At 42.4% G+C, this 15,955-nt stretch overlaps 1 protein-coding gene across 1 annotated transcript in view; it reads right to left on the reverse strand.

Moving 5' to 3' along the window:
* Positions 1-15,955, reverse strand: part of LOC137383511 (Na(+)/H(+) exchange regulatory cofactor NHE-RF2) — a 123,943-nt gene extending 107,988 nt beyond the window's left edge. Inside the window, exons 1-2 of the mRNA XM_068056540.1 lie at positions 15,263-15,955; positions 13,174-13,401 (exon numbers count right to left, since the gene is read on the reverse strand). Of these exons, the coding sequence (XP_067912641.1) occupies positions 13,174-13,401; positions 15,263-15,472 (438 nt within the window). The 5' untranslated portion in view covers positions 15,473-15,955. The remainder of the gene's footprint in view (positions 1-13,173; positions 13,402-15,262) is intronic.

A 15,955-nucleotide genomic window follows, 5' to 3' on the forward strand; every position in this document is an offset into this window, starting at 1 on the left:
TTTTATATAGCACCTTTCAACTTAAGACGCTTCACAGGAGTGTTACAAAGGAAAATTATACATTGAGCCAAATAAGGGGATATTAAAACAGATGACAAAAGCTTGGTCAGAGGTAGATTTTAGGGAGTGTCTTAAAATGAGGAAAAAGAGAGAAGCGGAGAGGTTTAAGGAGAGAATTCCAGATTTTAGGACCCAGGCAGCTAAAGGCACGACTACCAATGTTAGAGCAATGTTTTTAAAACATTTCCTTTGAACACTTCTGTTTTTTCTTAATTTGTTCTTGGGATGAGAGTGTCACTGGCAAGGCCAGTATTTATTATCCATCCCTAATTTCCCTTCAGAAAGTGGTGGTGAGCAGTCTTCTTGAATTGCTACAGTCCATGTGGTGTAGGTAGACCCAGAGTGCTGTTAGGAAGGGAGTTCCAGGTTTCCAACCCAGCGGCAGTGAAGGAACGACGATATAGTTCCAAGTCAGGATGGCGTGTGCCTTGGAGGGGAACTTGCAGGTGCTGGTGTTCCCATGCATCTGCTGCCCTTGTGCTTCCAGGTGGTAGAGGTCACGGATTTGGAAGGTGCTGTCAAAAGAGCCTTGGCCAGTTCCTGCAGCACATCTTGTAGATGATGCACACTGCTGCCACTGTGTGCCATGGTGAAGGGAGTGAATGTTTAAGGTGGTGGATGGGGTGCCGATCAAGCAGGCTGCTTTGTCCTGGATGGTGTTGAGCTTCTTGTGTTGTTGAAGTTGCACCCATCCAGGCAAGTGGAAAGTATTCCATCACACTCCTGACTTGTGCCTTGTAGATGGTGGACAGGCTTTGGGAAGTTAGGCGAGTTACTCTCTGCAGATAATCCAGCCTCTGACCTGCTCTTGTAGCCACAGTACTTAAATGGCAAGGCCAGTTGGTTCAGTAAAGTTTCGGATCAATGGTAACCCCTAGGATGTTGATGGTGGGGGATTCAGTGAAGGTAATGTCATTGAATGTCAAGGGGAGATGTTTAGATGCTCTCTACTTGTCATTGCTTAGAACTTGTGTGGTGTGAATATTACTTGTCTGTTTACTAATTATGAAAATATTGGACATGGGTTAAAAGGCTATTTGTCTATTCACTAGCTGATTGGTGTAGAAAGGTGGGTCACCATGAGGATGGTGATGTCAGACAACCAATGGCTGGATTGTGGGGGTTGGGGGTGGTAGGAGGTCACGTGGTGAAACCTCCAGGGATATGTCCAGTCTAAGTTGCGGTCATGTGTCACCTTTGGCATGTTTCCAGCAGTTCCTGCAGCCATACTGGTGCCAAACGTCGTGTCCTGCACTCCTTTGGACCCCACCAGAAAGGCCGAGAGGGGGGTTTTGACGACTGGGCAACTCTCAACCTCCATAAATTTGCCCAGGCATGCGCCATGGAGAGGTCACTCCGCTGACCACCTCCAGGCGCGTATCCATTGTCTCTCGAGATAAGGAGGCCCAAAAGAAGAAAGAAAGAAAGAAGAAGTTGGTAACCGTAAACAGGTCAGCCAAAGGAAATAGGATGAAAAGGACTTTTGCCTGTGAAGGATCAACATTTTTTTTCATCCTCCACATAAAAGTAAATCATACAGAAGTAGTGCATTAATAAAAAGGCACCAACACCTTTAAATATATCCTGAAGTGCTTGAAGCCCTTTAAAAATGGTGCCTGCGCGGTGGCGCCAGAGACCGTTGCTAGGGACGCGGAGGCTGCCCCCTGTACATCATCGGAAGTGGCGACTCCGCCTCCCCCCCCCACCCCCCCCCCCCCCTCCATTTAAATCGGCCCCAAAGCATAAAATTGCGGGGGCTGTGCAGGCGGCGCTTCCACGTCGGAAGGCCGCCGCGGAGCGCTGACAAAATTCAGCCCACGTTGTGTGCATTTGCTCCTGGAGTGAGACATTAAAATAGATCACATTTTTGAAACACTCTTCAGTTGGATAAACTTTTTCCATTCAGCCTCGTAAGCTTTAAGGAGAAGAGGATTTTTTGCTTGGGGGGGGGGGGGGGGGGGGTGGGGAGTCGCTGTGAAAGGATCCATTACTGAAAGAGTCAAACCCATCAATGAAGAACCTCTTTGAATCCCTCCTGTAAAATGGAGTTAATCTATGTCTGTGACAGGTCCTGTGTGTAAAGAAGTTGCAAATGGACCAAGGAATTGCATAACCTTTCATTATATTTTCCAGGTATGCACATGAGAATACAAAAGGTAGCATGTAGGTGAGAAAAGTCCATTCAGCCCATCTAGCTCATTATTTCCACAGCTTATAATTTATCTTGAATCAATTATCTCCCAAAGAAAGCTACAGCAAGGCTGATCTCATCCAGAATATCTACTTTATCTTGAAACCCTCATTAGTCAACTTTGGTTCCATGCAAATAGCTCGGAATTACAGCAAGGAGCTGTAGTATTCCAATGGCAGCCCACACCAGACTGAAAAACCTTCACATTTAGACTGCGTGGGACCGACAGTGTAGGAATGCAGAGCTAAACATGAGCAGAGACTGGCTGCATCATTAGAGAAGAGCGGAACGGACGTGTGGCTGAATTCAATCGAGCTAGGAAGTATCATGCCCATGGAAAAGACAGCAGCTGGAGCTGGGGCATAGCTGAAACCGCAGCTAGAATAAGATTGGAGTCAGGACCCCTCATAATTATGTGGAGAACAGTCGGCAGCATAGGAGCTGAAGGCTGCTGCACATTTCTCAGACTTCATCTACATTAGGATTCAAAAAGGGCATCACTCTTTTGCTAAAGTGACTTGCAGGTAACAATACTAGCTCTGCACAGGTGGATCTACCACCCATGACCCACTCTCCTGCCCAATGCTTCGCTGACATCAAATTCTAGATAAACAGGAACTTCCTTCAACTCAAAATCACCAAGACTGAAACCATTATATCCAGCTTCTGCCCAGTCTCTGTACCCACTGCTCCCTCCCCACCAACCTCCCCCCTCCACCCCTTTTGCAGTTGCCCTCCCAGTCACAGAGCACCTTGAGGCTTCACAGGCCCGTTAAAAGATTTTGAGAACCTGATACCATGGGTATTGGACAACAACTTGTATTTATATAGCACCTTGAACATCGTAAAACATCTCAAGATGCTTCACAAGAGTGTTATCAAACAAAAGGTGACACCAAGCAAAATAAAGAGATATTAAAGCAGACGACCAAAAGCTTGGTTAAAAGAGGTAGGTTTTAATGGAGGAAAAAGTTGAAGAGGCAGAGGGGATTAAGGAGTTTATTCTAGAGCTCAAGTCCATGACAGCTGAAGGTATGGCCGGCAATGGTTGTCCTGTGGTGGAAGGCTAAGTAAATCGGTTCTACATTCCCTGGAATTTAGAAGAATGAGAGGTGATCTCATTGAAACATTCAAGATTATGAAGGGGCTAGACAAAAGTAGATACTGAGTCGTTGTTTCCCCTAGCTGGGGAATCTAGAACACGGGGGCACAGTTTCAGGATTTGGGGCCAATATGAAGAGAAACTTCTTCACTCAATGCATGGTGAATCTCTGGAATTCTCTACCCCAGTGGGTTGTGGATGCTCCATCATTGAATATATTTAAGGCTGAGATAGACAGATTTTTGGTCTCTCAGGGAATCAAGGGATATGGGGAACAGGTGGGAAAGTGGAGTTGAAGCCCAAGATAAGCCATGATCACATTGAATGGTTGAGCAGGCTTGACGGGCTATACGGTCCACTCCTGCTTCTGTTTCTTATGTTCTAATGATGGAGCAATTAAAATCGGGGGTGCTCAAGAGGCCAGAATTGGAGTAGCGCAGATATCTTTTTTCTTTATTCATTCATGGGATGTGGGCGTCGCTGGCTGGGCCAGCATTTATTGCCCATCCCTAATTTGCCCTAGAGAAGGTGGTGGTGAGCTGCCTTCATGAACCACTCCATGTGAGGTAGGTACACCCACAGTGCTGTTAGGGAGTTCCAGAATTTTGACCCAGCAACAGTGAAAGAACGGCGATACAGTTCCAAGTCAGGATGGCGTGTGCCTTGGAGGGGAACTTGCAGGTGGTGGTGTCCCCATGCATCTCGGAGGGTTGTGGGGCTGGGGGAGATTACAGAGATAGGGAGGGCAAGGCCATGGAGGGATTTGAAAACAAGAATGAGCATTTTAAAAACAAGACATTGCTTAACCGGGAGCCAATGTGGGTCAGCAGGTACAGGGGCGACGGGTGAACAGGACTTGGTGTGAGGTGGACAATGGGCAGCATAGTTTTGGATGACCTCAAGCTTACAATGCAAGCTAAAAGGAAGCTGGACATGGTAAGTTTGGTTGGTGCAACTTCAGAGATCATAGTGCAGAAACAGCAGAAAATCTATTACAAATAAAATAAAATAAATTTTTAAAAAAAGAGTTGATTTCACTGAAACCAAGAAAGCACAAGATACCCTACATGGAGTGCTGACGGTTAGCTTGAATGAACCTTTAGTCTTTAGTCACAGAAAGGCTGCAACAACAGAAACACTTTATGCAGCACACTTACAGTCTGGCAGTTTTGCAGCTTTATAAGAGGTCACAATATCCTGGACAAAAGTGTCTCCCTCAGCAGAAACTGACTAACCGGTCATTCTTGTCATTACTGTTTGTAGAATCTTCTTGTATGCAAACACGGTAACAGATATTACACTTCAAAATAATTCATAGAATTATAGAAACTGGCCAATCAGGTCTGGTGGTGTTTCTCTCCACTTAAAAAGCCTCTTCAGTGTAATCCCATTCTCTTGCAAGATCACTATAATCTATAATAATTCACTTGTTCAAATATATATTCTGAATGCCTTCTAAAAAGAACACTCTATATCAATAAGGTTTTGTGCCAAAATTCTAAATTCTTACCACTCTCTCTAAAGAAAGCTTCTCTGGCATCCCCTTTACCTTATTTGTGCAATTGTTTAAATTACATAGAATTTACAGCATTGAAGTAGGTTGCTCAGCCTTACTTTTCTATGCTGGTGTCTATGCTGCATACGAGTTTCCTCCTACCCCACTTCATCTAATCCGATCAGCAAACCTTCCATTCCTTTCTCCTCCATCTCCTTATCTAACTCCCCCTTAAAAGCTTCTCTGCTATTTGCCTCAACTACTCCTTGTGGCAGTGAGTTCCAAATTCTCACCCTTCTCTGGGTAAAGAAGTTTCTTCTGAATTCCTAATTGGATTTATTGGTGATCATCTTGTACTTATGAGCCCTAGTTTTAGATTCCTGCACAAGTGGAAACATCTTCTTATCAAACCCCTTCATAATTTTAAAAGCCTTTAGTAGTTCATCCCTCAGTGAAAAAGCCTCAGCTTATTCAATCTTTCCCAATAGATATAACTTCTCAGTTCTGGTATCAGCCTTGTAGATCAACTTTGCACCATTGCCTGTGCTTCTATATCCTTTTCATCATATGGAGACCAGACTGTGACAGTATTCATGAATTGAGCCCCCTCCTTACTGTCCAGCTGACTAGTGAAAACACAGTCACTGTTTACCTTATCATAACCATTAATAATCTTGAAGACATCCATCAGGTGATCCTTAGTCACTCCAGCTCTGGGCAGAAATGCCAAAGTTTCTCAAGTTTTTCTTGGTATCTATCACCCTTCATTCTAGTGAGATGTTCAGCTTTGGCAATCTGGTCCTCAAATCCAAGACAACACTCAAATCCAAGCTTCCACTTCCTGCTTGGGTTTCACCTGTCTGCAAGTTTGGAGACAACTGCCTTTAACTGCCACCTATTTAGAGCCAGAATCAGTCATTACAGCATAGAGGAGGCCATTCAGCCTATCGACTCCATGCTGGCTCCCCGTACAGCAATCCAATCACTCCCTCTCCCGCTCTGTGTCCCCATAGCCAAGTTTATTTGTCTCAAGTACCCATCCAATTTCCTTTTGAAATCAATCATCTCCTCCACATTTACCACCCTCGTAAGTAGCAAGTTCCAGGTCATCACCACTCGCTGCGTAATAAAGTTCTTCTTCACATTCCCCTTGCATCTCTTGCACAAAACCTTCAATCTGTGTCCCTTCGTACTTGTGCCGTCAGTTAATGGGAAAAGTTTTTCTTTGTCTACCTTGTCTAAACCCATCATAATCTTGAACACCTCTATCAAATCTCCCCTGGTCCAAGGAGAACAACCCCAGCTTCTCCAACCTCACCCTGTAGCTAAAATCCCTCATTCCTGGAACCATTCTGGCAAATTTCCTCTGCACCCTCTCAAGGACACTTACATGCTTCCTGAGGTGTGGTGACTAGAACTGGACTTGCAGTATTCTAGTTGTGGCCTAACCAGAGCTTCATAAAAAGGTTCAGCATAACTTCCCTGCTTTTGTACTCAACACCTCCATTTGTACTCAAGACCCAATATACTTTGCTAACCACTCTCTCAGTAATGTCCGGTCACCTTCAAAGATCTATGCACATGAACCTCCAGGTGCCTCTGTTCCTGCACACTCTTTAGAACTGTACCAATATGTTTATGTTGCCCCTCCCTATTCCTTTCACCAAAATGCATCACCTCACACTTCTCTGTATTAAATGCTATTTGCCACTTGTCTGCCCATTCTGCTAGCCTACATATGTTCTGTTGCAGATGATTGGTATCATCCTCACTCTCTGCCACACTTGTAAGTTTGGATCATTGGCAAATTTTGAAATTTTACTCTTTATTTCAACATCCAAGCACTGACCCTTGTGGAACACCACTGTCTACCATCCTCCAGTCTGAAAAACAACAATTTACCACAACTCGCCGTTTTCTGTCCTTAAGCTTTTATTTTTAATCCAAGCCGACATCCTTCTTCTTCTTTGGCCTCCTTATCTCGAGAGACAATGGGTAAGCGCCTGGAGTGGCTATAAAGGCCAATTCTAGAGTGACAGACTCTTCCACAGGCGCTGCAGAAAAATTTGTTTGTCGGGGCTGTTACACAGTTGGCTCTCCCCTTGCGCCTCTGTCTTTTTTCCTGCCAACTGCTAAGTCTCTTCGACTCGCCACACTTTAGCCCCGCCTTTATGGCTGCCCACCAGCTCTGGCGAACGCTGGCAACTGACCCTCCTATTTCAGGAGACTCAATTTTGCTAACTGGCCTTTTATGTGGTACTTTTGTCAAATACTTGCTTAAGATCCAGATAGACAACATCCATTGCTTTCTCTTCATCAACCTTCTCTGTTACTTCATCAAAAAATTCAATTAGATCAGTCAAGCATGAGCTGCCTTTTACAAATCCATGCTGGCTCATCTTAAATCAACTCAAACCTCTCCAAGCGTCTATTAACTTTTTTCTCTGATTATCATTTCCAAAACCTCACCCACCACTGATGTCAAACTGACAGGCCTGTAGTTACTAGGAATGCCTTTACACCCTTTTTGAATAAGGGTGTCATATTTGCCACCCTCCAATCCTCTGGCACTGCCCCTGTATCTGGGGAAGATTATGGCAAGCCCTTCTGCTATCTCTACTCCCACTTCTGTTAGCAACCTGGGATACAAGCCATCCAAACCAGGCAGTTATTCACTCCAAGCATAGTCAGCCTTTCCAGTACATCTTTCCCATCAATTTTCACCCTATCCAGTACCTCTACCATTTCCACCTTCTCTGATATTGTCAGCATCCTCTTCCTTACTAAACATGGATGTAAAGTACTCCTTAAGTATTCAAGCCTTTCTTGTTTGATAAATTCTTAGCAAGCAAAACAAAAGTTGTTAGTAATAGCAATTTGAGATCTATGCTAATTAATGAGAATGAACTGAATTGCTCAAGGACCTGAAATGTTGACTGTTTCTTTTTCCACAGATGCTGTCTGGCCTGTTGAGTATTTCCAGCATTTTCTGTTTTTAATTAAGATCCTGCTGCTGTTTGAACTTAAAAATAAATGAAATACAGCTGCATCATGTGCTCACCTACATTTACATTAGTTGGTAGCTAAACACTGTATACACATGTGGATTCAATTCCTCAAATTACTTCCTTCAATAGTCTACAAAAAACAATTGCTAGTTGATATCTTTAATTAATTTTGAAAATAATTTAAATAGATAACTATATGTTTGTACAACCGGTTTCCTATGACTAATTTTCTCCATTAGATCTAAAAAAAAGTTCAGCAACATTCCACATGCTCGAGACTATAACCCATTGAACCAAAGGGGGTTATATCTGCTATGGCTCAGTCGATTGCGCTCTTGTCTCAGAATCAGAAGGTTGTGGGTTCAAGTCTCACTTCAAAAGCTTGAGCACAAATAAAAAGTCTAAGTTGACACTATAGTGCAGGACTGAGGGATCGTTGCACTGTCGGAGGTGCCGTTTTTCCGCTAAGATGTTAAACCGATGCTCGATCTGCCCTCTCAGGTGGGCATAAAAGATCTCATGGCACTATTTTGAGCAAGGGAGTTCTCCCCAGTGTTCTGGACAATATTTATCCCTCAACCAACTTCATTAAGACAATTACTTGGTCATTAGTGCAATGCTGTTTGTGGGACCTTGCTGTGTGCAAATTGACTGCCATGTTCCCCTACATTACAGCTGTGATGACACTTCAAAAGTGCTTCCATTGGCTGTAAAGCACTGTGCAGCATCCTGAGGTCATAAAAGGCATTGCATAAATGCAAATCATGATAGATTATCAACCTCCTTCAATGTCAGCAATGTTTTGCGACACTACCAGACATTTTGCTTCAAAGGGCTATGTGCAATCATACCCAGTCATACAACAATGTTGGATAACACAAGAGCAAATGTTGAATGTGCTATTACGTTCTGCAAAAACATGCTGAACATTTGGCAGATCATCAGTTTTCAGGTGAACTGTACCAGTGAGTATATTTTGATGCATAAACAGAACTAGTGCATAATGACCGACAACAACTTGTACTTATAAAGCCCCTTTAAATGTAATAAAACCTTCCAACACATTTCATAGGAGCAATATAAAACAAACCTCGACACCAGGCCACAAGGCTTTTACGGCAGGTGCCAAAAAGTTGGTCAATGAGGTAGGTTTTAAAAGGAGCATCTTAAAAGGAGGAAAGTAAGGTAGAGAAGCGAAGAGTTTTAGGGAGGGAATTCCAGAGCTTAGGGCTCATGGCAGCTGAAGGCACAGCCAACAATGGTGGAACGATTCAAAAATCAGGGATGCGCAGGAGGCCAGAATTAGAGACGAACAGATATCTGAGGGTTGTAGGGCTGGAGGAGATTACAGAGATTTGGAGGGGCAAGGCCATGGAAGGATTTGAAAACAAGGATGAGAATTTTAAAATTTGCACCAAACAATCTTATCTCTTGTTGCAAAAGAATGGCTCTTCCTTTGCACAATAACTCAATTCTTATCACTCATCAGAAAACTAACATTTTAAAAAGGAACACAGTGCTATCGTCTTAACTCCAAAAAATAAAAAATAGATGCATTTTTTATACTTGTTCACAGGATATGGGCAAAGCTGGCAAGGCGGTGTGTTTGTTGCCCATCTCCAATTCTCCTGACGTGGTGACCAAATTTCTTCTCAAAACGGCCACAAACTGGCAATGGTGTCAAGTTGGGAATTCTAGGATTTGAACCCACTGATGAAATCACCTATTTCCAGATCAGCATTGTATGCCTTGGAGGTGATGTTGCTCATTCTCTTTCTGATAGTAGAAGTCACCACACCATGTTGATGGTAGATACTGCAGCTTCAGTGTGTCAGTGGTGGAGGGGGTGGGTAGAGGTCAGCGACAGAAGTCAAATGGTCCACTTCATCCCGGATGATGTTAAGGTTCTCGAGTATCATCCAGGCAACTGATGAGTATTCCATTACACTCCTGATTTGAGCCCCATGTGTGGTGGTGAAGCTATGAGGGGTCAGGAGATGCTCAGCTTCTGCTCCGCTCTTGTAGTCATATTGTTGATAATAGTCCAGTCAATGATGGCTCTCTCAAGATGTCGACTGTGGGGGGCTCAGAAACCTTAGTGCTTTTGAAGGTTTGGCAGAGCTATAATGTGTTCAATGTCAGCATACAAAAAGGTAAAACTTATGGTTCTCAGGATGGCTCAACAACTTTATTCTGTAGGTAGGTGAGCCGTAAGGACAGAAGGTGCTAGACTGAGTCACTCTATGTACTGAGCAGCCTGACTTCAGTTGGTAGGGAAACTAAAACTGGCCTCAGTGCACCAATATCAAGAAAGGAAAATTCAGGGTTTCAGCTCTCGACTCCTATCCAGCACACACACTGACCATACCATTAAACAGGACCACTTCATTAAACGTCCCAAGGACAGACTAATCTTGGTGCGATGGCCCCCACTGTGAAATAGCATGCCAAATATTACATCAATCGTCTTGGATCCACTGCTGAAACAAGACTACATGGAGTGAATGTACCTCAAGTGTTAAGAAGAAAGAGGAAAGGACATGCATTTATATAGTGCTTTCCACAACCTCCATCTCAAATTGCTGCACAGCCAACCATGCATTTTATGAAGTATAGTCACTGTTGTAAGCTAGGAAATGTGGCAGCAAAATTGACACACAGCAAGCTTCCCCCAGATAGTAAACATGGTGACGACCAGATAATTTATTTGTTTTAGGTGTTGGGTTGAGGGATATGTATCGGCCAGGACACTGGGGATTACTCCCCTGATCTTCTTTGAAATAATGGCATGGGATCTTTTACTTCCACATGCGGGTGCAAACGGGGCCTCTGTTTAACCTCTCGTCCAAAGGGCAGCACCTTGGAGTGTTAAACTCCCTTAGTACTGGCACTGAGAGTGTTAACCTAAATTTTATACCCATGTCTCCAGAGTGGGGCTTGAACCTTCTGACTCAATAGGTGAGAGTGCTACCAACTGAGCGATGACTGGCACACCTGTTAATGTCACACTGCATTCAAAATTCAGAATGGGATGGCTTTTATGGACAACTTTACACAAGGCTCAACAATATCACTATTTATCCAACAGCCTTAACGTAATAAATTATGCTCAATAAAAGGGAAAATCCATGAATGTATGTCAGTGAAGAATTATGAAACACAGCAGAAGCAATACAAGTTGAAAGATTATGGAAAATAATACAACTTGGCTAGGCAGCAAAAAGATCATAAAAAGAGAGTCAAAGACCATTACTTTACAAATTACACAAGTCTACAAATGCTTACAGGAAGAACGACTATATAAATAAAAAATGTTTTGGGGAATTATGAACCGTGGTATTACAGAAGATAACTTGAAATTGTACTCTCGTGTTTTAATCTTTTGCAGAAGCTCGGAGATCATTTGACGTTCCTTGACAGCCATCAGCTAGTGGAATACAATATGAATACAAGAGAATCAAAATATGCTCCTGGAAACTGGGAAAGCATAATTTCTTCTGGCCCCATTCCAACTCAAACTCAGCATGCACAAAAAATATTCCATAGTGTAACATTGCATGGCACTGTCCCAGATATGCAGTATCATGAAGTGATTTGCAAGAGGCACAGCCAGCAAGATTAGCCACATTGATGTTTAGCACATGTTAATGAAAAGATTGATAAGAAATAATGTGGAATGATGTACAATTTGTATCCTTCAACAAGAACTTACATTTATATAGCAACTTTAATATAGTAAAAACGCCCCAACACACATCAAAGGAGCTAGAATCAAAGAAAATTTGTCAAGTCATATAAGGAGATATTAGAACGGAGAGGAGGTAGGTGTTTAGAAGCATTGTAAAAGGAGAGAGGGGTAGAGAGGTGAAGAGGGAATTACAGACCTTAATTAGGGCCTAGACAGCTGAAGGCATGGCTACCAAGAATGGAATGATTAAAATTAGGGATGTTCAAGACACCAGGTTTGGAAGAAATGCAGAGATTTTGGAGCGTTGTAGGGCTGGAGGAGGTTACAGAGGTAAGGAGGGGTGAGATAATGGAGGAACTTGAAAACAAGGATGAGAACTTTTCAAACCTATGCTTGTAAGTGTACTAGAGAAAGGGTACGAAATCTGCTTCAATGTATATAGGTATGTAATTAAAAAAAACAAAAGTCAATAAAGTGCAGAACCAGCATTTACAATGGTGTATGAATGAATTTCCTCTCAAATAACAATACTACTCATGAGGAGGGATTTGGACTCAATTGTGACTTTTTCTTCCTATCTCTTGCCCTCCTTTAAGCCTTTCCTATATTATACATGATTTCCTCACCAAGAGGCTAGAATAGGAGACACTCACCAACCTCAGAAAATCTGGTAAAATAGCTTGAGGTATAGCAGTCTCTGGTTTTCTCTTTTATTCAGCAGAAAAAAAACCTGCAAACACTCTTTCTCCTCTTAGTTCCCCATCAAAGTATGAAATTCATCCTGTAGTGAAAACTGTAGGTTCAATCCTGCAGTCCATCATATTACATACAGTATACATGCTTAATGCATGTGCATCTGTTGTACATGTACAAGAGCTATGGTTGCAGCCATAATGCTACCTCTCCATGTAACACACACTAAGCTTTTCATACAAAACATTTCCCAGCATCTGCCAATTGCACAGAAGGTATCAATTTCTCATACTAAGATAATGGACAGCTATAGCTTAAGAACATTCCTAACAGAGGTTAGTCAGTCAGAAATACCAACCAGAGAAAAAAGCTTACATTTTGTCACTAAGGAAAAATGCTGTTGGATTGATCACAATGAATGCCTTTACTCACAAAAATAAGCTTTAATTACAAAGTATATATTTTTTTTCGTTTCCCCCATACAGAGGGTCAGCCATCCCGCTGGAGTACCATAGATTCATAAGTTTCTCCTCACCTCTTCTTACTCTCCATTTGAAAACGCCATCAATATTGGGGCTTTTGCCTCTATTTACTGTACTTCTCTACAGCTGTTGTTCTGTTATGATTTCACTGCACATTGCAAAGCTCTCACATTGCTTATTTGAAAGTTGTTATTGCATTGGTACAGTGCTGCTTTGTTTTGTTAATCCTCAGTTTTAGATAACAAGATATATAATATGGATGAGCTAGTTGCAATAGGTGCAGTCCGTACTCAAATGTTCCTCCAGATGCTTGCCAAAGGCAATTGGAGATTCAGCATCATTCATGAAAAGAATCTAAAAGCACTGAAAACACAATTAATTTTTCACAAATTTTTACTCACTTACCCAATTTAACCCCACATGTCTCACCTTGCTCTTTCAACAAGTTTCCTACCTTTTGGTTACTATCAATGGACCTGTTGGATAATCTTGTAGACTCCCCACTGGTCAGAACTACTTGCTGTTTCCACACTTCACCATTGTCCTTGGTCTTATCTGGTGGGAGGTTCTGGCCATAGTCCTCTGTACCAGTGAGGCGCTGATTACGTAGGTATTCATCTGTCTCTTTATCCACCACCAGCAGTCTTGTCTCATTCTCCAATGTCTTGATCCGCTGCACAACCTAGTAAAGAAGAGGGTCACAACTTTTCAACAAATGCATGTTGATTACAAGAAGGGCTCCATGTTCAACAGCGAAACCTTTTAAAGGAATAATTACTGATAATGCTTTAATATTATTCTCTGCAATTCATATGAGGTTTCGGCTAATATCAAAGAATTGGCCCACAAAGCCCATCGATCCTGAAAACCTTAAGGAAGTTGAATTAACACAAGTAGTTTAAGTTGAAGCTAATGACTGTATCTATAATCAATGTTTGCTCTCATACAGAGACTCGGTAACTCCTGCCAACCAGTACCATTTAGCCCTTCAAGCCTGCTCCATCATTCACTAAGATCATGGCTAACCTTCTACCTTAATTCTATCTTCCTGCACTATCCCCTATCTCTGTCTTAAATATACTCAACGGCTGAGCATCCACTGCTCTCTGGGGTAGAAAATTCCAAAGATTGACAACACTTTGAGTGAAGAAATTTCTTCAAATTTCTCTGCCATTTCCTTAATTCCCATTATAATTCCTCCAGTCTCCAGCACTGTTTTGTACAAACATATTCAAAAATTGAAAGATTAGCATTATTTTACTCAAATCATAATCATTCTTTGTGATTAAACCAAGTTGCTACCGTGAGGTTTCTAAAATGAAGCAGAATGTAGATTAACATTCATGATATACCACTTTCTATTGGTTGAACTTTTAAATAACGTGGAATTGTCCGACGTCTTGAGAGGCTCCTTCTAAATGAGAATCACATGACTAAGCATTTCATGCACAATCTCCCTATTCACCAAACCTCCCAAAGACTCCCTTCACAAGAGACAGGCTATTATAATATTACGTGACAACATTTTTAAAAATAAAATTAAAACACAAGGCACTCCTAATCCTCTCCCACCCACTCAACCATATCTACAACGAATCTAGGTATGTTAAAATCCATTCTGGCTGGGCGAAAGTTCATGGCACCTTGGCTGTGTCCTATAGAGTAAATGGGAATTAATAAAACTCTCCAGTATGCTCTTGGGTTTTACTGCTTTATCATGCAGATTGATAACTATTAGAGTACGGGAAAGTATTTGCATCATTTGAGAGTGACATAATACAATGAGTTCATTTTTGCTGCTGCCTATACATATATTTTTAAATGTCTTTCTCTATCATCATCATAATCGGATTGTGACAAGTACAATGGATACGAGATTAAACCAGACTTCGGAATTTAGATTGAATTGATAAATCACTCAAGCTTTGAATGGGACATTAGGAAGTCATCCAAAACCTTGAGAACACTCTGCTTTGTAAAACACACTGGGATATCTGTCGCCAAGATAGGAAACCCTCTCTCAGAACAATGTTTATTGATCCATCAAGGTCATTGTTGTTTTGCTTTAATTTAAATATTCAAATACCATCCACTTAACACACAGGGACGCGCGTACCAAAGGCATTTCCCCTCCTCCCACATTTGCAAAACACAGCATTAAAAGCATCCTCAATACTTGGCTGGCCAGGCATCTCCCTGAAAATCCTGTCCCCTTAATGGCTCAGCATTCTCACCCCACTTGGAAACTAGTTTCATGTCCAACATCTTAAATTGAGGGGCTCTTTACCACCAATTTTGGCTACACTTCACTTTCTGACCACAAGCCTACACAAAAGTATATTACCATTGTAGAGTATAAATGATCAGTCCTGTGTGTTGTTTTAACACAACGTTAGATTTCCATTAGGCTGTACTGGGTTTACACACACACTGCGGGACATATCGATTACTCGCTTCGAGGCGAGAGAAAGCTACTTTTTCTGCTTAAATAAATTAAACTTTGCACGCAAAAAGGGTTATTTTACATTGAGGAGGAGAATTACCTGATGGTGTGTCTCCTTCTCCACGTTGTCGCCGTTAACTTCGATCACCCGGTCTCCGGCGGACAGACCCGATGCCTCCGCCGGCGAACCAGGCTCCACTTTGCGGATGTATTGGCCGTTTTTGCCCTTCTCGCCATGCAAGTGGAAACCGTAGCCGTTCTCCCCTTTTATCATATGGCACAAGCGGGGTTTCAGGTGGTCCTTGGCCATCCTTACGGCTCTCTTGGTGTTTCAAACCCTTCCCTCCTGCAATTTCAGGGTCGGTTCAGCTTATTTCTATTGGCTCTGGTTGAAAATAAAGTTTTGGGGTTGCGGCGTTCCCTCCGTGTGTCGGTACGCCAGTCCTCCGCCCGCTCGCTCGCAGTCCCGGAATCTGCTCAGTTTCAGTGACAGCTCCCCAAACTGGACTTAAATTTCCACCGGGAACGCCGAAGGGAAGCAGCCTCGGCGTCAGCGTAACACTCCCTTGAATCTCCTCGGAAACTTGCAGCCTGCATAGAAACACACAGACCAAAAAAAAACCCACAGCTACAACCAACATCAATCAGCTTCTGTTTCTCTCTGTATTTTGCAACAACAAAAAATCTCCTACCCTACTAAGCAAAACCACATTTTTTTTAAAAGTCTGCAAGATTAGAAGTAAGTTAATCGTTTGAATTGAGACCAACTCGCACGTACGGAATGCAGTGATGA

This window comes from Heterodontus francisci, chromosome 24, assembly GCF_036365525.1.
Source record: "Heterodontus francisci isolate sHetFra1 chromosome 24, sHetFra1.hap1, whole genome shotgun sequence".
NCBI lineage: Eukaryota > Metazoa > Chordata > Chondrichthyes > Heterodontiformes > Heterodontidae > Heterodontus > Heterodontus francisci.